The following is a 21,311-nucleotide window of genomic DNA, read 5'->3' as shown; positions in this document are numbered from 1 at the left end:
GCAGAGCAGTCTGGGTACTTACATGGGATGAAGGCTGGGTGCACACAGTTTATTAGAGCTCTGGTTAAGTAAGAGAGTCCCCAAGCAAAGGTGAGGAAAAGAAAAGAGGCCACAGTTTCACCTGGTGCAGTTTTGGATCTTTCCCATGCCCGTGGTAGCTGGACTTGTCCAAATGCACAGCAGGTTTTCTCAGGAGTTGCTAACCCCACACAAAACTGTGCAAGGACCAGCACTGGTCCTTGTACACACCGATAGGCTTGTACAACACACATCACATGTCAAGGACAACCCAAACCAGCCACAGCAGAGCGGGACGGGGGAAAGGCACACACAGCAGTGTCATGGGGTGGTGATGACACCAGAGGTGACACCAAGAGTGGCTGCAATGTCAAACCAGATAGTTCTAAGCAGCATCGCAGCACCAGGTGCTGGGCAGCCAAAGCCAAGCCTGGACCAACCTTTTTCCGCAGTTTCTTACATGTTTACTCCCCTCTGCCACGCACCCACCCTGCCAGCTCATGCTCTGCTCAGTCTCTTTCTTCCCTGGCTTTGTGCAACCTCTGGCCACAGCCACTGGCAGTTCTGGGTCTTTCCTGGCTGGAGATTGCCACGTGTCAGATCCCAGCGAGCCCTGAGAAGCACCTGGGCTCCAGAAACCTTGTGAAGGACATGGCTCTGGAGCATGGTAGGAGAGCTTCCCCAGGAGAAACAGCACCAAAGCAGGGTCTCAGCCCCTTTGCCAGCCCCCAGACAAGGCTGCAGGGAGCCCTGGAGCTCCCTCCTCCTCCCCTTCCTGCAGAGTGCACAGCCAGCCGCTGCCCGGCTGACACTGCAGCCGTCCCTGGGCTCTGTGGTCCATCTTCACCCGGATGCCCAGCTCGCCCCCGTCCTGGCGATGAGCCGAGCAGGTCTCAGCCGCCTCAGGTGGTTTTCAGCTTGAGCACCTTGGAAAGCGGCTCCCTGGCGCTGGAGTAGAGCAGGTAGGAGCCCTCAGTGGTGTGAAACGCCTCCCAGTCTCTGCAGCCGACGGTGGGGAGGTGGTGGGCTGCCACGAAGCCTTCGTAGCCTTGCCACCTGCACGGGGAGGGCAGTTAGCTCCTGGGGCATGAGCTGGCCACCTGGGAGGGGCAGGAGAGCCAAGCCCTGGGGCTGGCATCTCCCAGTCCCTCACTGGGACTCCCCATTCCTGCCCGAAAACAGGGAGCAGTCCTATCCATCCTCCCTGGGCAGACGCACCAGGTTGCACCCATGCAGGGTTGCTCCTGCTGGGAACAACCCCCCAAGCCCCCCAGCCCTGCCCTCCACAGTACCTGTAGATAACACTGTTAACAGAGAAGGTGAAGCCATCGAAGGAGTTTGCTACCACCAGAAAAGAGTCGTCTCCCACCGAGAAGAACTCCCAGTCCAGGGCACTGGGCATGAAGAAAGCAGAGGGGCAGGTGAGGTGGCCCCTGTGTGGCTACCTGAAGGAGGGGCGGTGAGTCCATGGGGCTGAGCCCACCCCACCCCTATCTCTGCCACCCTGATGACACACAGGAAACCCTGCTCTTCCCAGGCTGCTTATGAAAGAAATCCAGCCTCATTTCCAAATCCAGGGCCTTCTCCCAGCTCCCACAGGGATTTGGTGCCAAGGAGCTGTCACAAATCACCCTCCTCCCCAGTCTCAGTCCCTGGTAGTGTGAAAACCTGCAGGAACCCTCCTGTAGACAAGCAAGTGCAGTTTTAAACTGAAAGAGGAGGGGCCCTGGCACAGGTTGCCCAGGGAAGTTGTGGCTGCCCCATCCCTGCAAGTGTCCAAGGCCAAGTTGAACAGAGCTTGGAGCAACTTGGTCTAGTGGAAGGTGTCCCTGCCCATGGCAAGGGGGTTGGAATGAGATGATCTTTAAGGTCCCTTCCAATCCAAACCATTCTATGACTCTGTGTCACCTCTGGGCTGCTCGGGAGAAGGACATGGACTGAGGAGCACCCTGACTGCTAGCAAAGGTACCTGTAGGTGAGAAGGTCCTGGAATTTAACAAACATCTGGGCGGTGATGTTCAGCTCATAGATGGAGGAGTTGATGGCGTAGAAGTTGGAGGGTGCTGGCATCCCACTGTCATAGCTGTGGCTGTTGGCAACAGCCAGGAAGACTCTGTCCCCAATACGAAAAACCTCCCAGTCAGCAGCACCAAATGTCTGCGGGGAAGGAGACCATGAGACAAGCTGGCTCATCTAAACCCCAAGGGGGACTGAGGAGCAATAGGCAAGCCTTACCAGGATAGACTGGAAGAGCTGGAAAGAACCACTGAGCCAGATGTAGATGTGTGAGTAGATCTTAGTGGATGTGCCATTGAATGTGTTCGCTACAGCCAAGAAGGAATACGGTCCGATGGTGAAAAATTCCCAGTCGTAGGCTCCAGAGGTAGGAATGGTCTGGTTAGTTTCAAACAACCCTGTCCTGGGGTTCCACCTGTATATCACACTGTCTATATTGTGGTTGTTCCCTGGGGAAGACAGATGGACAGATGTGCACCATGAGGGAAAGGGATACCTGGCTTGTCTAAGAAACAGGTTCAGCCATGTGAATATTTGCCAGTAGGTCACAAGGATGTTTGGTAATGACCTGTTGCTGCCCAAGAAGTAGCTGAAGAGATTCTACAGCCTTCACCCCTACCTAGTGTCCCCATTCCCATCTAGAGCCTCAACCCCTTCCTAGAACCTCCATCCCTAACCAGAGCCTCCATTCCTGTGCAGAGCCTCCAGCTATACCTAGAGCCTCTATCCCTACCTAGACCCTCCACCCCACGGCACACACCAACAACTTGTCCTGTGTGTATGGTGGCAGCTTTGTGGCAGAGGAGAGACAGGTGGGTGCCCACACGAGCAGTAGCCCAGAGGCAGCCAAGTTCTGCCAGCTGTCCCACAGGGTGGCTCTGTGCAGTGGGACCACTCCCAGCCACATCCCTCAGCTCCCGACATTGCGGGCTGCCCCCCAGCACCAAAGCATGTGCTCCATCCAGCTCAGCTTGAGCATCTCAACCTCACACCTGTGTGAGACCCAGCTGGCTTTAAATTCTCATTGCAGCAGAAGGGACTTGGGCAGGAAAGGCTGCAGGGATGATGTGTGGGAACGGCCACACAGATAAGTGGCAGTTCCTCAGGGACTGGCCATCCACCTGCCTCCAAGGGAAACGGCCCCAGGTTGGCTTAGCTGTGATGGTCTTAACCCCTGCACACGTGGCTGCCAAAGGGACCACACTGCCGTGGGAGAAGGTCTCATCCAAACTGGCCATGGTGGGGTCCAACATGGAGTTTCCAGCCCAGCTTACAGGTGCCCAGGGAACCTGCCACCATCTCCGAGCATGGTACCAGAGAAGCTGATTTCCCTGGAGCCAGCCCTGGTGGCAGGGAAAGAGCCCATTAGCCCAGTGTTTTGAATCCATCTGGGAGCGTCCTGGAAAGCCACGGCTGTGCTGTCGACCCATTCATTCCTCCATGCTGAGGAGTGCATGTCCCAGCCCAGAACAACTCAGGGCCTGGAAGGGGGAACAAGGCTGCATCATGTCTGCAGGGTGCCCAGGCAGGGAGGGAGAAAGGGGTGTCAGTAGGCTCTCATTCAGCTTCCTTCAGTTTCCTGTGTGCAAAAGGCTCAGCCTGGGGTGCTACCAGGTTATGCAGCATAGGGGATAAAAATGAAAAGCAGCAGAGAGATTCAGCACAGACACCGCCCCCACTCTTGTCCTTGTCTTCTGCTGTCAGAAACCCAGAGGGGGTCTGCATCAGCCACTTCCCCAAGGGCTTTTCTCCCCTATAATGGGAGGGTCTGCAAGGTTTCAGGCTTCCTGAGGGACACCATGCTCCCAGCAGTGTGCACATCTCCCTGGCTTTGCCCTGCACTCTGCTCCAGCAGAGGATGCACAGGGAGCCGCGGGGTTTCCACAGCAACCGGAGGATGCTCTGAGCAGGTACCTGAAGCGGGGCACTTGCCATGGTCCCAGATGTCACCCCAGGGCCCGTAGGGAATATGAGGGCTGAGTACCTTCTCTGTGGTTGACCACGGCGAGGAAAGCCTCTCCCTCAATGACAAAGGCCTCCCAGTCCCTGGCGCTGTGCGTGGTGATCCGCTGGTACGTGATGAATTTTGCTTTCCTGCGGCTCCACTTGTATATTACAGAGAACTCCTGACCCCTCTCATTCTGCTCAAAATTCGCCACTGCTAGGAAGATCTGAAAAGGAATAAGCCAGGACAGCTTGATTTTCTCCTTTCAAAGGAGAAGGGACAAGAATGGGCGCAGGGTGGTGGGATGGGACACCAGGGATGAGGTGGCTGTTGTAGGACAAGGTGGCCCCTTGGCTGGGGTCCCTAAGCAGTCCCCAAGCAACACAGTACACTCAAAGTAGGGACAGGGACCCAGCGGCCTGTGGGGGTGTTTGTGCGTGGCAGAGACACAGCTTTCAGTCACAGCCTCTTAGACAAGGGGAGGGAGAGCTGAGCAGTGTCTGCTTGTGCCTCACCAGCCCTGGGAATGGGGAGCATGGACATGAAATGGACTGGGGAGGGAGGGATGTTGAGGCTACCAAACCTTCCTGTAAGGAAAGGTGGCTCAAGAAAAATTGCAGATACGACAACAATGACAATAATGATAATTCCCCGAGACAAAACATTTTCCAGATCAGGAAACCCCTGTGCAAATGTCAGGGACAGCTGTGGTGCAGCAGAGGTGGCCAAGTGCAAGGCGGGGAGCACATCCAAGCTCTGTCATGCTGGCTCCACGTCAATGGCTCCAAGCCATTCCAGTGTCTTTCAGATGGAGAGGCAGAGGTTATGCCCCAGTTTGGGCCACAGAGAGGCACAGGGCCACAGCCCACAGGGAGGAAACAGTCAGTGAGGAGGTCTCCTGCCTCCTGGCCCATGCAGGACCCTGCCACCCCCCGCGACAGGGCTGTGCTGGGTTCCCCCATTCCCTCAGGGAAGGTGCATTCCCAGCACTGCTCTCTCTGAGAGCCCCAGTCAAGGGATTCCCTTTGGGGCACCTCTAGAAACAGCTTCAGTGGGAAGAGAGACACATTGATCCAGCCCCACAACTCAGGAGCCTGTGATCCCCTGGCCTCCACTGACAGGAGCCACCAGAGCGCCCACACTGCCCGTGGGGCCCTTCACTCCATCCTGGCGGAGCACCAGCAGGTCCTGGTGCAGTAACAAGGTGTGACACCCGCAGAGGTGCATCCCAACTGCAACTTGTGCAGGGAACCTGGGCTACTGCAGAGACCTGTACTGCTGCTGGTGCAACACCTCTCTGGCCATCGTCTCCATGCACAAGTGTGCTGAGCATTGGGTTTATCTGCTGGCGGGAACCAGCTTGAGAACTCTAGGCAGTTCCCATCTGCTGCCTCTGAGGGTGCAGTGGAGCGATGGAGAGCAGTGTTGGGGATGTCAGGCATGTTCCCAGCCCAAAGCCAGCACTGCAACACAGCTGCACTTTCAGGGTCTGACTGGGTTTTCTGCAGGACCCCACCAGCAGGGACGGTCCCAACCATCATGTTGCCCATCAGGGATGGCCTCCACCATCATGTTCCCCCACCACCAAGAGAAGACATGGCCTGTTTGTATCCAACCAGCAGGGAGGCAAGAATTTTGCCCATCCCTCTGTACCCTGGAGCATGTGGTTGGCAGTGGAGGAGCCCTGCAGCCACCCTGGTGACAAAGCCAGAATGGGTCATGCCAGAGGGGGAATGATCCCAGCTCCCCAGGAGCCCTGCACAGAGCTGGCTCTCAGCAGGTGGCTTGCCTGGGGCTCCTCCAAAAGTGATAACCTTCCCAAGGAAAGGAACCAGGACTCTTCACAAGTCCCGTGGCAGATTGCCCAGAGGAGAAGAGGTGGCTCCAAATTCCCAGAATGATTTAAAAGCACGAGAGCTTAAAATGCAGCAGGTTGGACTCAGTGGGTCTCAGGAGGGAGCTGCAGGCTCTGATGGCTCTCTAAGACCACAAGTAGATCTCTGAGATGCAGTTACCTACTCCGCCAACATCAGGTGCTGAGAATGGCCTGGGTGAATGTAGCTGTGCCTCAGTAAAACAGTAAAACACAGCAGGCAGCCCACAGATGAGCCAGCAGTCCCTGGAGAGGCCTTGGTCAGCTGAATATCAGCTTGCTATCAGTGTGACTCCATCAAAGAGAGAAGAGAGAAAGATTCACTCCCTAAACCATGCCCAAGACTCCGGGCTTCAGAGAAGCCAGTGTCGGGAAACTGCACTTTAATGTACTGAAAGACAGGGGCACTTCCAGGCAGACTCACCTTCTTCCCGATGGTGAAATACTTCCAGGACTGAGCTTGGTAGGTGGGGATGTTCTGGTAGGGCACAAACTTCCCATCGGTCCACTTGTAGATGGCCGATCCCGGCGGGGTGATCCGGTTGGCCACGGCTGCGAACAGTCCCACCTTTGGGATGGTGAAGACCTCAATCCCCATCGTCTCAGAGTTGGTCACCAGGTTCTGGTATTCCTCCACATAGTCCAGCCTGTGCTTGACTGGGAGACCACAAAACAGAGGGGTGAGGTTAAAACCAGATGATTTTGGCTGGGGAGGGGCTCCCTGGCAGCCTGGTGGTGCTTGCTGCTGTGTGGAGCTTTATGGGAGAAAGGAAGATCCTGGTGTCACTGAAGGTGAAGGGTCAAACCAAGGGGGTGGTAAAAGGACTGACTCCACCCTGATGGGCAGCACAGCCAGCCAGATCCAGCCCCATCCATCCCTGCCAGTTCCCCAGCGGAGGGCAGGGCTGTCTCTTCTGGGAGCAGGGAAGAACCCCATGCCATGGATTTCGATTGCTTTGATGTATTTATCCTCAAAAGACCAAGGAGGAGAGGAAGAGACCTACAGTGCACTGGGCTGCTGAGACCAGACAGGTTAGCCCACACCCAGCTGCAGCAACCCTGCTCCAGTTGTTGGCTCTGGCTGGAGTCAGCATGAGCTCTGGGGGAGGTTAGAGAAGACTTAGACAGAATTAATGCTAGAAATTGGAGCAAAAACCTCCAGAATCGCCCCAATGGCAAATGGCTGGGCACTGGAGAAGGGCCAATGTTGGTGGCACTAAGGGGCACGGGTCAGTAAGATCCCAGCTTGAGGTCTCCTTGGGGAAACAAGGGCACGGTGCCAATCTTTCCTGATGATTTCCAGAGGCAGGGAAGGATAGGGGATCCAGCGACTGCCAGTTCCTGTGGGGAGCAAATGGCTCATCCAAACCCACCCAGTGGATATCAGCAGAAGTAAAATGCTGGAAGAGAAGGGAAGGGAAGCAAGGTTTGGCTGATGGCATATCCCATCCTCCATGTCCTCTCCAGGGATCCTGGGCAAACAGCCTAGAGTGAGTGGGAGAGTGCCAGTGGGTGAAATCCGTGTCGTTATCGAATAACATCCATCCACCCAGGCTCTGGTTGCTTTTTTCACCTTGGTGCTCCCACTGTTTTCTTCACAAAGTGACCTAACAGAGGCAGGACCTGCCTCTGCCACCCTCCCAATGCTCCCCCAGTATTTCTGGTAGCTGATGAGTCTCTCTGCTCCTCCTCGTCCACCCTGCAAGCGCTCCAGCACCAGGAGCACCACCACGTTTGGGAACCCATGGCAGGCAGAACCCCAGCACCCTGGACACAGCTCTGCATGGGGTGAGCTGTCCTGCTCAGACAGACCAGGAGCTCATCCCGCCCTGAGAAGCCCCAGGAGAGATGGATAAGAAGAAGGTGGATAAACCACAGAGGCACTTGAATCCAGAGCTGCTCTGGAAGTGTTGGTTTGGGCACCGAGAACAAAGCAAAGCCTGGCCGAGCAGGGGCGAGGCAGGGAGACAACCCAGCCCCCTCACTCTGCTGCTGATTCCCATCCCAAAGCAGGCTCAAGGGCAAATGTCAGCTCCTGCTCTGTTGCAAGAGCCTCCCTGCCTCCCTCCCAAAGAGTGCCAGTACCTCCCCAGCAGTACCTTCCAGCATGGAGACCCAGGTGCTGCCGTTGCAGAGGTACAGCCCTCGTCGGGAGGCGTTGAACCAGAACTGCGCCTTCTCCTGCTTGGTGCAGCGTGGGCGGGACCCCAGGGTCACCTTCGTGTCAGTCTCTGGCCACGAGAGGAGTGAGGCAGGAGCCTCTTAGCACACACAGTGGAGAAGCAGAGAGGAAGAAGGGTTGGATGTCCTGGTCTCATCCTGATGATGGGCACCAGGGAATGGGGGAAATGACATCCCAGCACCAACTTGGGAAGACACAGGCTGGGAAAAGCCTATGTGGGGCCACTGACATGAGCCCAGCGCTGCTAAGGGATCTGGGCAGGAGCATCCCATCTTTCCAGGGGAGTTTTGGACGGGGATCCCACTCCACACACATTGAGAAACAGAGGGTGCTGGTGACACCTTCTTCCCTTCTGCTCCTGCTCCGTGCTCTGCCACACACAGAGGCCTTTTCCTCACAGAGGCAGGGCCGGCCGACAGAGGTACTGGGGGGCACTGACCGTAGGGGTATTTGAGCACCTCGTTGCTCGCTGCCTTCACAGGGACATCCTGGAGGATAGCGGGGACAGAGAGCGTTGCTACTTTGAAGTTCATGGCGGTGCATATCCGAGGGGTGGCATCGGCTCCCGGCAGCAGGACAAGCTGTCTCAGCAAACCCTGGGAAAGTGGGAGCAGTGGGATGGAGGGAAAGTCCAGCAAGACCACAGAGTGGGAACTGCAGGGGATTCTTGCCTTGGATTTCCTGCCCAACTTCTGCTCATTGCCCTCCCTCCTAGGATGTGGAAGTCTCCATGGGATTCACACACATTTATCAAATCCCAGATGCCCAGCTCAGGCAATCCAACAGCTGGTGTGAGGGGAGCATTGTCATGGGGCTCAGAGCTGCAGCTGCCTTTCACTGCCTCCACAAGGACACACAGCTACCTCTGCTTCCTGCCCTGCCACTGTAGGGGGCTGAGAGGGGGCTGTGGGTCACCCCACGGCCAGCCACGAGCCCCCCCGGGCACCCCACGCCATGGGGCACCTACCGTGAACACGCCTTTCCTTCTCCGCCTGTTGCCCAGGTAGAAGCTGGCTCTCCTCACCGACAGCGAGGCAGGAAACGGCGTCTCCACCACCCTGGGGATGGGCAGAGAAAAGGCAGGGACAATTTCATGGCATCTACTGATGGCCGGAGGAGAAGAAGCTGGTGGAGGAACACCACCCTGCTCACCCTCCCGAACCCTCCGCCACTGCCCCCAACCTACACATCCTTGGGGATGCCGCAGTCCACCGTCAGGGAGAAGGACTGGCCGGAGACAGCCAGGACGAGCGTGTGCCACTGGCCGTCGGAGAGGGAGGCGTTGGGGAAGGTGACGCGGGTCTGCCATCCGCCGGCGCGCTCCTGGCTCCAGAAGAGGAAGTGGAGCTTGCCGGGGGCGTAGCGCAGCCCCACCAGCACGCCAGGGCTCTCCTCCGCCATCAGCGTGAAGATGTACTCGTTCCTCTGCGGGAGGGCACGGGCTCACGCCTGCCTGCCGCGGGCTGCGGGGCTGGGCTCTGCCCGCGCCGTGCCCGGCCGGCCGCGCTCACCTTGGCGGGGACGCCGAGCACCCTCAGCGTGACGATGATGGAGAACTCCTCGGGGAAGCGGTCGCAGTGGATGAAGAGCCGGGAGGCGGGGAAGCCCAGGGCGCGGGGCCGCGAGGCGGTGAGCTGGAAGCCGCGCACGCCCTGCACTTGGAACACCCGCACGCCGCGGGCCAGCGCGCCGCCCGGCACCGCCTCCGACAGGATGTCCAGCGGGCGCAGGTCTGTGCCAAGGGACAGCGGAGCGTGTCACAACGGTGGAAGCCGTCCCACCCTGTCCCACTGTGGGATGGGGTTCCCGCAGCGCTGGCCGGGGTGCTCCGTGGCAGCAGGATGGCTGTGTGCCCCAGTAGCCTGCTGGCCCTTGCCTGGGGTCCATCCCGAGCCCCCGCTTTGGGGCCAGAGGGAACATTTGCCCTGCGGAGTCACCCACTAACGCAGCTCTGAATGCTGTCCCCGGAGCTGGGACTTGCCAGCCAGGCAGCTCCAGCTTCCTCGGGATACAGCGGCACCAGCAACTGCAGCCAGAGCCAGGAGAGTAGGCGGGGATCCAGCACTGTGGGCTCGCTTATGGGGCAGCCCCCCTCCCCATCCCTGTCCCCAGGGCCATGAGGACATATCTATCCCTCAGTCCCGGTTCCGGCTGTCCCAGCCCAGCCCTAATTGCACATATGCACTCGTACTCCCCCAGCAGGCACCCAAACCGCTCATTATAAATAATTAACCTCTCCCCAGAAAAGAAAACAACGTGCCCAGCGCCAGGGCATCACCCCGGTGAGAACACACCGTGCATGGGCACCACGAAGTGCCACCCCACGGAGCAGTGCCAGGGTGACCGTCGGTCTGATGTCTCAGCAAGCCCCGTGCCGGCAGCCGCAGGAAGGGCTGTACCTGCTGTGGGGGTTTCTCCAACCTTCCTCTCCTTGGCAACTCTCCTGTTTTTATTTTTGAATGCTTTCCTGGCAGACCTGCAGCATCTGCACAGAAAGGCAGTGATGCCCAGGGGATGAAGCAGCACTTGGCTACACTAAAATATCCCTGATTCCATCCCAACCCCGCTGAGACCCAGCTTTTAGCTCCAATTTGTACTAATAAATCCCGGCTGCTGGGGCACAGCGGGAGAGCTGGGAGGGAGGGAGCTGTGAGCAAGGCTGGGCCATGTATCTGAATCCAAAACAGCTGGAGAAAGGAAGCACTTCCTCCTGGCACCCTGGCCAGCCCAATTCCAGGTGGGCAGAGCAAAGAGGAATCTGCTCACATTGATCTATTCAGTCCCGAGCAGAGAGATCGGTGAGGTCTTTCCCACCCTGGCAACTCTGCGTGCCCCCTGCTTGCCCCACCACTGGTTTAAGCTGTTCCTAAAGCAAAGCCTCAGCGGGGAGGTTTGACTCAAGCGGCTTGTTTCAGAAATGCACCACTCGGGGAATGGCCAGTTTCTGTTTTTCCCAGCAAAAAGTAGAAGCTGAACTCGAGCTTGAACTTGCAGAGGGGTTTAGGAGCCCTCAACTGTCCCTGGGATGGTGGGGATGAGCCAGGAGGCAGCTCAGGTGGGTCTGGAAGCTGTGGGCCAGGAAGGGACCAAGTCCTAAACCCAAACCCAAATCTCTAAATCCAACTGCCTCCCACATCTGCCACTGCTAAGGCTGGGAGAGCAGCTGGGGTGCTCCAGCCCAGCTTGAGCAGCACATGTGGTGCCAGGGCACCTCATGCTGGGGTCCCCAGCCTTGACATCCCTGGCAGGGACATTCCCAGAGAGACTCGAGCACCTCAGGGGATAGGCAGTGGGTAGAAACTCTCCAATCTCTCCCAGTTGTCCTTCTCACATTGTCTGCGCTGTAATAAAATGCAAATACAGGCACCATCAAACTAGGACAAGCCCCAAGCACACAGACCCTGGGCCCAAGCAGCCCTAAAAATTGAGCTCAGGTTTCACTGCCGACACAGCACAGTGATGGGGATGGGACGGCCAAGCCAGGGCATGGGGATCCCCTTCAGCAAGCTTCTTTTGGAAATACCATTGGAGCTGCCAGCTCCTCGGCTGGGGGCAGTGGGACAGAGACATTTACTCCCAGAGGGTGTAGGTTGTGCCTGTAAGAGCTCAGGAGAGTCTGGGGCAGGAGGGACTTTCCAAGGGGACTTCATGGCTCTCTTCTCCTTCTCCTTCCAGCCCTTCCCCTCTCATGTCCCCAGGGCCAGCAGACCTTGGGACAGTGCTTGTGCCATAGGGACAGGCACACAGTTCTCTCCACAGCTCTGAGAGGGTTGCTGGTGGGGGCTGCAGGTGCAGGAATGACCCCACTGCCTGCTGTCCATGGGTGCTGGCAGAGTGCTGGAAGCTGCAGCACTTGAGGCATAACAGGGTGCTCAAATCCTGGGGCTGGGCTGCCAGCGAGAGGCTGACCCACCTGAGGCATGCCCCCCAAAACAGAGCACATCTTCTGGGGTCTGCCCTGGCAGTGAGGGGCACTTCCCATCCACGGGAGCACGTTTCCCAGCAGGGCTAACATCTGTCTTGACACCCCCTTCCCGGTGCAGCCCACCCACCCCCTGCCCTTTGCTCCTACCTGTGCAGTGCTGCCACGTCCTGCCTCCTCGGATGAAGCCCCCACCGCTGGCCCAGCGGAGGAGGATGACCCAGAGCAGCAGTGGAGCCGACATCGGGGGGGCTGCTCTCAGGAGGTCCATCCACCGGGACGCCCCTGCTGTCCACTCCTTCCTGCCCCGGCAGGCGCTGCTCGGCTCAGCTCCCCGGGGGCTCTCGCATGCTCTGTGGTGGGACCCCCCGGAGCACCCCAGTACCGATCCGTCCTCCCTGGGGATGTGTCACCCCGGGCTTCTAAACCTCGGCTCTGCCGCTGCCTTGCGTGGGCATCACCCCCGGGGGCACGGCTGGGCTGGCGGGCGCGGGGGGCTGGCGGGGGTCCCTTGGGGCGGCCGCCGAGGCAGTGCCGGCTGCAACCTCCGCACAGACATTTAAATGAGAGGTCGGCGGTGGGAGAGGAGGAGTCCCGGCTCTTCCGAGAGCTTTTATCTTTTGCCCAACCCTCTTGAAGGCGGCTTTGGGGAGGGATTTTTTAATCATTATTTTTTGCTTGCTTTCTTTGCTTCGTTTCATTTCTGGTGATTCATTTTTCCGGGCTCACATGGGAGTAGGTGGGAGATTCACCCCTGCCTGGAGACACCAAGGTGGGAACGTACTGCCCGTAAATGCCTTGGTTTTCTGGCAGCACAATCCCAGCCTGTACTGGATGAGAAACCCTCTGTCCCGTCCAGATCACTCCCCACTCCACCATGCCCAAAAATAAGCCAGACCCCACAAAATGCATATTCCCCCCCTGAAACGGCCCTGGTTAAGTGATGCACAACCTGTGCCTCAGACAAGGCTCCATCCCAAGGGCCAGCCACCAGAACCGGCCCTGCCGCCTGAATGCCACCAGTTTGGAAGCTCTCGAGGTTCCGCTGTTCCAGTGAGAGCGACAGCAGTGGAAAAACTCCCTGCACGCAATGAGCTCCGCTGGGCTCCTCCAGCCGCAGAACGAGTCGCTTCCATTCCCCAAACAATGAAATGGGCTCCCCCTCCCTGTCCCCCCCCCAGCCCATCCCCAAAGCCTTCCTGCAAGGCGAGTGCTGGAACAGAAAGTGGATGGCCAGGACCCAACGCCAAAAACTGTGTCGCAAACTGGGGGTTTCGTCAGTGAGGATCAGGCACAGCTGGACCCACGGCCGTGTTCACTGCCACGGGCTCTGTGCACACCCTGAAACCTGCTGTGCTGGGGCTGCAAGGGTGCAGCCCAAGGGGTGCATCCCACAGTGGTGTGCAGCACCCTGCACCTTGGACCCAAATCCTGAGAGAAGCTGTACCAAACCCCAAGACTCCAGAAGGTCGGTGCCTCCATCTCAGAGCCTGGAGTGTGGCTGTGTGCTTGTCCAACAGCCTAAGTAGGGCTGCATGGAGCTCTTCCTCTCCAAAAAGCTTCCCTTTGGGCATCCCCCATATTTGGGCTCTACCGGGATCACAATTAAGCAGAGCTTAAGCAGAGCTTAACCTCACTGCAGAGGGAGCTGCAGAGGTGAGGCACCACTGGCTCCCCATCACTCTCATCCTCATGCTGGGCATGGTGTCCAGTGGCACAGCCACAACCAAACCTGGGTGTCCCAAATGGCAGCTGAGTCCTGATTGGCAGCTGAGGGTCCTGAATGGAAGCTGGGGGTCCTGAATGGAAGCTGGGAGTCTTCAATGGCAGCTGAGGGTCCTGAATGTCAGCTGCTGGAGGTGATCACAAGGGATGCAGGAGGCACAAACCATCCCACCGTCCCTGACAGGCTCAGCCCTTCCTGATGCTCCCCGCAGCTTTGGGGACACCTGCCAGGACTGGGACCGGCACCAGCCACCTCACTGGGACCCCAAGCCATGGGAAGAAGGGGACAGGAGTCCTGGGCCTGTCTGGCAGAGAGGTGGGTGTGTTGGAGAGGAGGCCCCCATCAGGTTGGCACTGGGGAAGGTGGTACAAATGAGAATCAGAGCCGCCACATCTCCCAGGGCTGCACACATGTGTCAAGTTAAGCGTGGCTTTGGGAGCTGGCAGCACCGCCCTGAGCAGAGGATGGATTTGGGAAAGGCTCCCGCCGAGGCTCTGCAAGGGTCTGGGGGGGAGGCAAAGTCCTGCTAGAGATTCCAGGGTGACTGGTTTTCCAAAAAAGGATGCAGGCACCTTTGAGTGCCTTTCTTGTCCAAAAAAACAGTTGGTGGGAACATCTCCAGAGCCAAGGACACAGCTCTGGTTGTCCCCTCTAGAAGCAGGGAGAGCTGCGGACTTCCAGGCACAAGGTGGACGAACCAAAGCCCCCGCCAATGACCACGGAGGACGCGGTGGGCTCAGTCTGCTCTTCAGCCACAATAATGAACAGTCTCCTGGTGAGGACAGGGATGTTAATGGTCCTCAAGGGTTTTCCCCATCCTTGGGCTGGGGATGCTGGCATGGCAGAAGATGGTGGAGAGGCTCAGGCAGTGCCCAGCACTTTCCTCCCTGCCTGGGGAATGGAGTTCTTATGTGAAGTAAGGACAGGGACACTTCGCTGCCCACTGTCACGTCAGGTCTAGGACCTGCTCCATGTCCCAAGGACAGTAGGAAGTGTTCTGCAAAATAGGTCCTTAAGCACCCAGGCACACATTCCTATGTGCAGAAACAAGCGCGAGGGGATGGAATAAAAGAGACAAACAGTGAGATGTTTTCCTAATTTGCACGGGGCGTAAATAAAACCATGTGGTGGCTCCGAACAAAATGGTCCTTGGATTTTCACCAAAAAGGTTTGGCCATCCCTGTTTTAGGAAAGGTTGAGAAACCCATCTGTAGGCAATCCGTTCCAACCAGAGCTTTCATGCAGGGGACAGTGCAAGGAGGGCACCTCCTCGACGCCAGGGACAGGCTGGACCCTGCACACGGGGAGCGTTCCTGCTCTTCCAAGGCTGTAACTCATTCCTTATTATTTGCAGACACAAAGTCGTGTTTCAGGGCCTCATGCCTTATTCATTTCAGTCTTTATTCCTGACATCTGTAGGAAATCAGAGAATCCTTTAAGCTGGGAAAGACCTCTAGGACCGTCAAGTATTTCTCTCTGAAACACAGCGTGCTTACGGGCACCGGCCAGGGCAAAGCTTTGAGGGACCCCATAAGTAACCTACTGACAAATACCCATCCTGTGCTGTCCCCAACCTGTGTCTGCCCTCCTGCCCACGCTGGCAGGGCCAGGGGAGCCTGCCACATACATGTCCATGGGTATGGAGCTGGAGGTCAGCGATGAGCAAGCACACAGAGCCAGTCTCACCTGAGCAGCAGGGTAGGGATCAGCCCTTTGGGATCAGTTATGAAGGGGATCGAGGGAATTGTCCTCAGAGGGACATCCCAGATTGCAGTTCCCCATATCACAGTTTGGGCTGAACAAATGGAACACCTTCTCTGGGATGGCAGGATGAGGCCTCCATCCTCAGCTGTTTCCAAGGCTCCTCCCTCATCACCTCTGTCCTTTCTTCCAGGTTGAAAATTTTCCCTTTGTTTCCTGGAGCAACTTCAGCTCCCTGAGTCCAACCCACCAACATAAAGTGGAGTTCCGGCAAACCTGTCAGCATTGTACAGAAGTGTAAATGTCTTTAACCCCAGTGCCTTTCAAAAACTGGATTCCCAGAAGTTTTGGAGAGGTTCTGCCAGGAAAAGTTTTGTGAAGCCCTGGGAGGATTGCAAAAGGCACCGTTTTTAGGAAAACCACCAAAAAAAGAGCACAAAGCCGCCCCAGCGCAGCAAGTCCCGCTGCCAGCTTCCCAGCACGGAGCTGCCTCTGGGAGCAATCCCTGCTGGGCGGCGGCGAGCCACCAGCATCGCTCCTATCCCAGAGCCCTCCGTGTCCACACATCCACTGCCAGCCCCAGGGAACGAAGGAGTCGGGAGCCCCTGGCAGGGCTCCCCAGCTTTGGCCACGGCAGCAGGCAGCGGGTTGCAGCCCATGTCCCTGCCCAGGCAGCCAGAAGCAAGCTGAGCATCCTGTCCTGCATTTGGAGGACATATGGCAGCTGAGCTGGCAGGCTCTGAAAGGGCTCCAAAAAGCAGACACTTAACTTTCGCCAGTACAAGGGAAAAGACAGGCTTTGTGACCACGCTTCCGCACCGGAGCTGTTCCGGATAGGGCCGTGCAGCACCCTGCAGCTGCATCTCCCCTTGCCTCCTGCATATGACCAACAGCCCTTCACTATTGCCTGTTCCTCGGTGACATGGTTGTCCCAATTTTTGCCACCTTCCCCCAGTGTGCCCAAACCTGTTGAAGAGGCCGAGCCACCTCCCTGCAGCCACAGGACACCCAGACTCACCGCTTTCCAGTACGCAGCCCCCCATAGATGGAGGGCATCCAACCCAGAAAACCATCCCATCCAACCCAGTGAGCACATCAACCATAGAAATGGTTATTTTTTGTAGGTCCCAGGTCTACATGGAGGCAAAAGAGCAGGGGGTTGACTCACACATCACTTGGTGTGACCTGCACTCCCTGTTCCACCTGCAATGGGAAAGCTCTGCTTGGCTTTGAGCTCAGCTGACATCTCTCTGCAAAGGGAACAGAGTTCTGGAGGTCAAGGGGAAGGAGGCAACATTCTATTCCTGTTTCATGCTTACTGCCTATGCTCTATACTCCTTCAGCAGCAGCTCTTGTCCAAGACCATGGGATGGCGCAAAGCAGGTAGAGTGTGGAAACATTTGAGCCTTCCTGCATCAGGAGCAGCAGCTCACCAGGCTGAACATGCACACCTGAGGGCACTGTGTGGGGAACTGTCAGCTGTGCCAAGCAAACCCCACGACAAGTGCCCTGTGCTAAGTGTTGTCCAGAGACACTGTGGATTACCCATCCCTGGAGGTGTTCAAAGCCAAGCTGGATAGGACTCGGAGCAACCTGGTCTAGTGGAAGGTGTCTCTGCCCAGGGCAGGGCGTTGTAATGAGATGAAGTTTAATGTCCCTTCCAACACAAACCATTCTGTGATTCTATGATCTATGATCTCTCTCTGCAGGCTGCCTTGGGGTAATGCCTGAGCCCTGGGGGCTGCCTCTGGCAGGTGGAGAGGAATCTTCTTGGCAGTGTTGGGGGAAACCCTTCTCTGCCTTTGCTTGTAGTCCTTTGGTCAGTGGCAGTGACCACATGCTCACAGCAGGCAGATGGTGGAAAGTGGCATCAAGAGCCACAGTAGGGGAAACCAGGGATTTGCCCCTACATGTCTGGACCCATTGAGGATCAGCAGGGATAGAAAATGGGAAGCATGGCACTGCTTGGACCAAAATGATCCTGTGGCTCCCTGTTTAGGGATAAGTCAGCACCTTCTCTCCCAGAAGACTGCCTGGGGCATTAGGGAATGGTGTTGGCATCACAAGCCTCTCTCCAGTGCTGGCAGCAAATTTGGACTGGGACCAGGTCCTCCCTCTTGCCCGGACCGTGGGCAGGCTGAGGTCCCCGCGGTGAAGAACAGCAGCTTTAGCGTCATATTGCTCTGCAGCCATAAGAAAACCTCCTGACACAGAGAATCACAGCCAATTTCATCGCTCTCTCGTACGACAATGTCAAGCTTTAATTATTGTACGAGCGATGATTCAGGCCCTGGAGGAGCCGGTGGGCCCGGGAGGCGGCGGGTGGCAGAGCGGGCGGCGGGCTCGGAGGCTCCCCGGCTCCACGGCAGGAGCACAGGCAGCCACGCTCGCTCTGCCCACCCGCCGGCAGCCGAATGCAGCAACATCTCCTCCGACATCCGGGGAGGGAAGGAAACAAAGGCAGAGAACAATTGCTATTGTTTTCCAAGACTTTCTTCAGGGCAGTTCTTCCAGTGCAGTGCTGCTGCCCAGTCACTCCATCTGCAGCACCACAGGCCCCTGTGCTCGGAGCTGTGCAGATGCCGGTGGGGACGTGGTTCCTGTGCCAAGGTGCCTGCCATCCATCCATCCATCCAGCCCTCAAAGCCTGGTCTCACTAGCACAGAAACAGAGGCAGCATCCTCTGTGCGGTTACCCCATGCACTGCAGCTCCTGCCCTGCTCCCCAGCACTGTTGGGCATTCCCAAGATTCTCAGACACTGGGACACGGCACTGCTGGCTTAATGGTTGGACTCCATATTCTTGGAGGTCTTTTCCAACCTAAAGCATTCTAGGGTGACATCCAGCTTTCTGTAACTGGCCAAAGTGCGATGGCTGTGGTGGGGAAGGGGCATACCAGGCTCAAAGTGGTAGGGAAGGAGATCATCCTTGTCACTCTCCGTGGGTCTCACAAGGGGAACAGGAGTACCTACAGAAGAATCACAGAATGCTTTGGGTTGGAAGGGACCTTAAAGCTCACCTCCCATTCCACCTCCCTGCCATGGGCAGGGACACCTTCCAGTAGACCAGGTTGCTCCAAGCCCTATCCAGTATGGCCTTAAACACTTCCAGGGATGGGGCAGCCACAGCTCCTCCGAGCAGAGAAGAAGGTATTTAACATATGAGAGGGAATTCAACCTATGAGCCTCGTTGGATGGGAATTGTAATGAATTGGTAAAATAAATCAGGTGCCCTCTCGTCACTGACTGGGTGTTCAAGGGACAGATGCTGAAAGCACCAAATGCTAAAAGTGAGGTTGGATGGAGACAGTTTGGACAAGAGGCTTCTCCAACAATACCAATGTTTTCATAAAGCCAAGTTTCATAGAGAGCCCTTAGAGGTCACTACAGTTCTTAAACGCAGGCCCTCCCACTACGGCCATGCCTAGGTTCCCGTGTCAAAGCAGGAGCTCATGAAGGAAAAAACTCAACTTCTAATTGCCTCTCCAGGGAAAGTGGGTTTGAAAACACCTGCCCTCTACCCTGCCCATCTGGCATCCTCCTCCATTGCAAGAACCAGCGAGCAAAGCCAAGCTCCAGCTCAGCAAGGCCCCTCCTGAGCCACCCCCACAGCAAGTCCACAGACTCCAAGGAAGGAACTCCAAACACAGATGCTTCCAACATTGCATCACAGCAAATTCCCCTGACCTGGTCCACTACTTATTTCACCATTTCCTACCTACCAGAAGGATGAATAGCAAGGGGAAGCGAGACATCCCTGAGAACAAGACCTGCCGTTCACTCTCAGCTTGGAGATGGGGGCATCTCTAAAAAAAACACCCGTTCCACAGAGTGAGATCCCCCAGCACCTGACCTGCTGACCAAGCCTGGAGCGACCTGACTGGGATCAGATCTTACCAGATCTCGGAGGGATCTTCTTCTGCCTGGCAGGAGACGACAAGGGATCCTGGTGAAGCAGCACAGCAGGAGAGGAGTCTGTGTGAGCCCATCCCAGGCAAACTCAGCAAAGAAACCCCGATTCACCCAACATCCCCATGCCACCCCAACTGGGTTAAATTTGCCAAATTGTTTTGGCGTGGGGAAAACTGTTTTAGGGCCAAACTCCCATGCCGGCTGTGGGCAGAGAGCCTCCCTGTGCTGGGCCCTGCACCCAAGCACGTGGGTGCCCCCAACCCCCACATGTTGCATCCTGCATCTTTGTCACTTTGAACCCAACCCCACAGCCCCCAAAGGGGTGGCCACAGTGGGGGCATTTGCCTTCACTCCTCAGCTCTGTCCCCCCTTCGCAGCCACCCCCCTGCAGCCCCTCCAGCTGCTGAGATGTGGCTCCTGTCAGAGCTGGGACAAAGCCACGGTCTCATCCCCTGGTCAAAATGTCCCATGCAAGAAGAAGGGGACTCGGGCCAGGACTTGGCTCATCTCCCCCCACGCCCTTCAGGGACATGACCAGACAGACCCGCTCTCAGATTGCTCCTGAGAGCTCATGCACACACTGCTTGCAGTGGCAGCTCCCCTGTAATAACCCACAGGCCGTGTCACCACCATCAATTATATACTAACATGTCTCATCAGCACAACTGCTGCCCAGTCCCATCTCGAGGGGTGCAACCCACCTTCAAAAGCCACCTGGCTGGTTCTCCTGGGGCTCTTACAGCACCTGCACTGGGAGAGGGGCTGGCAGCTGAGGCAGGACCAGGATCCAGCAGGCCAGGATGGACAGGAGGATCACCAGTGCTGGAGTCTTGGGGAAGGCACAAACCTCCCAACCATCCCATGCTCCCAGGGGACCACGAGAGCACCAAGCAGGACCACCAAATGTTAAATGGCTTGAGTAATTCCCTCCCCAGTGCTGGGTTTCATCTCTGCAGCACCAGGGAGCCTGGTATGGCACTTTGGTGCCTGTGACATCGGACAGCACCTGGCTGCAGGAGAGGGGCCCCAATGGAACCCTCACTGGGGCTGGAAGCTCAGGTCCCCAGATGCTAGAGGAATTCTCCAGATTCCTGCACCTTTCCCTCCCTCTGTGACTCCCAGCTATGCCTCCAGCTGGCAGCAAGACCCTCAGCATCCCTTCCTTCACACTCCTCCAGCCCTTGAGCTTGCTGAAAGGCAGTGATTTTCTTCTTCCCCCAAGGGAAATTTGAGAGAGAAGCCACATGGGGAACGTGACCAGTGCCACTTCTTGTCAGGGCAGTGTGGGGAACCCCAACGCTCAGACCTCCATCCCTGCCACTGCCCTGGCTCAGCCAGCACACACAGCCCCCTGGGGCAGGGGAAGCTGCTGCTTCCAGCCCCCTTCTAGAGCAAAAAGCTGCACCAATCCCACATCCGAGGCAATCCCAGTATCAGCAGCACAGCTGGCACTGAGGACAAACATTTCAGGTCTGTGCTGCTTCTCCTTTCTGTTCTCACAGAGGCAAAACACACAGAACATCCTCACCAAGACACAACTTCAGGAGGACCCTCTTGAGAAGCAGAGCTTCCCTATTTCACCCATCCCAAGGCAGCACATCACCTTCCATTCATGATATCACTCCAGAAAGGCAAAAAAAAAAATGCTGGCAGGGAGCCCAGGGCTGGCTCTGCCCCCAAGCTGAAGCCGTTTCATGTGGCTCCAACGCCTCTCACACTTTCAAAGAGCCGCCCGCCTGCACACAGGCACACCAACCCAGTTAATGGATGTCTCACAGCCCACTGTGTGTGTTCTGACACAGCCCCTCTGCCAAAGAAAAACAACAGCATGTGTGTGTGGATGTGTGTATATACAAAGGCTTTAAAGAGAACGTTGCTTGCATTTTTACAGCTTTGTTGAAGGGGACTGGTTTGGTTTTTTTCCTTTTAATATAAAAGTCTAAAGCAAGTATGATCCAGAGAATGAGATTTTTAAAAATCTTTAATACTTTACCTGCACGTGTAACACCTGTAGAGC

The 21,311-nt window shown here is 56.9% G+C and overlaps 1 protein-coding gene across 1 annotated transcript; it reads right to left on the bottom strand.

Annotated features, from left to right (window-relative positions):
* Window positions 1-18: 18 nt before the first annotated feature.
* Window positions 19-10,134, bottom strand: TSPEAR (thrombospondin type laminin G domain and EAR repeats). Its single transcript, XM_050308119.1, is given in 14 exon segments — window positions 19-1,074; window positions 1,311-1,412; window positions 1,988-2,175; window positions 2,254-2,483; window positions 4,019-4,205; window positions 6,277-6,509; window positions 7,952-8,083; window positions 8,474-8,630; window positions 9,002-9,092; window positions 9,221-9,459; window positions 9,546-9,860; window positions 9,901-9,973; window positions 9,975-10,029; window positions 10,032-10,134. Coding segments are annotated over 14 exon segments (2,259 nt in total). The 3' UTR covers window positions 19-920.
* Between the last annotated feature and the right edge of the window lie 11,177 nt (window positions 10,135-21,311).

Source organism: Myiozetetes cayanensis, unplaced genomic scaffold (genome assembly GCF_022539395.1).
Source record: "Myiozetetes cayanensis isolate MyiCay16 unplaced genomic scaffold, myiCay2020 scf13, whole genome shotgun sequence".
In the NCBI taxonomy this organism is placed as follows: Eukaryota; Metazoa; Chordata; class Aves; order Passeriformes; family Tyrannidae; genus Myiozetetes; species Myiozetetes cayanensis.
This window is presented reverse-complemented; position numbering and strand designations above follow the sequence as displayed.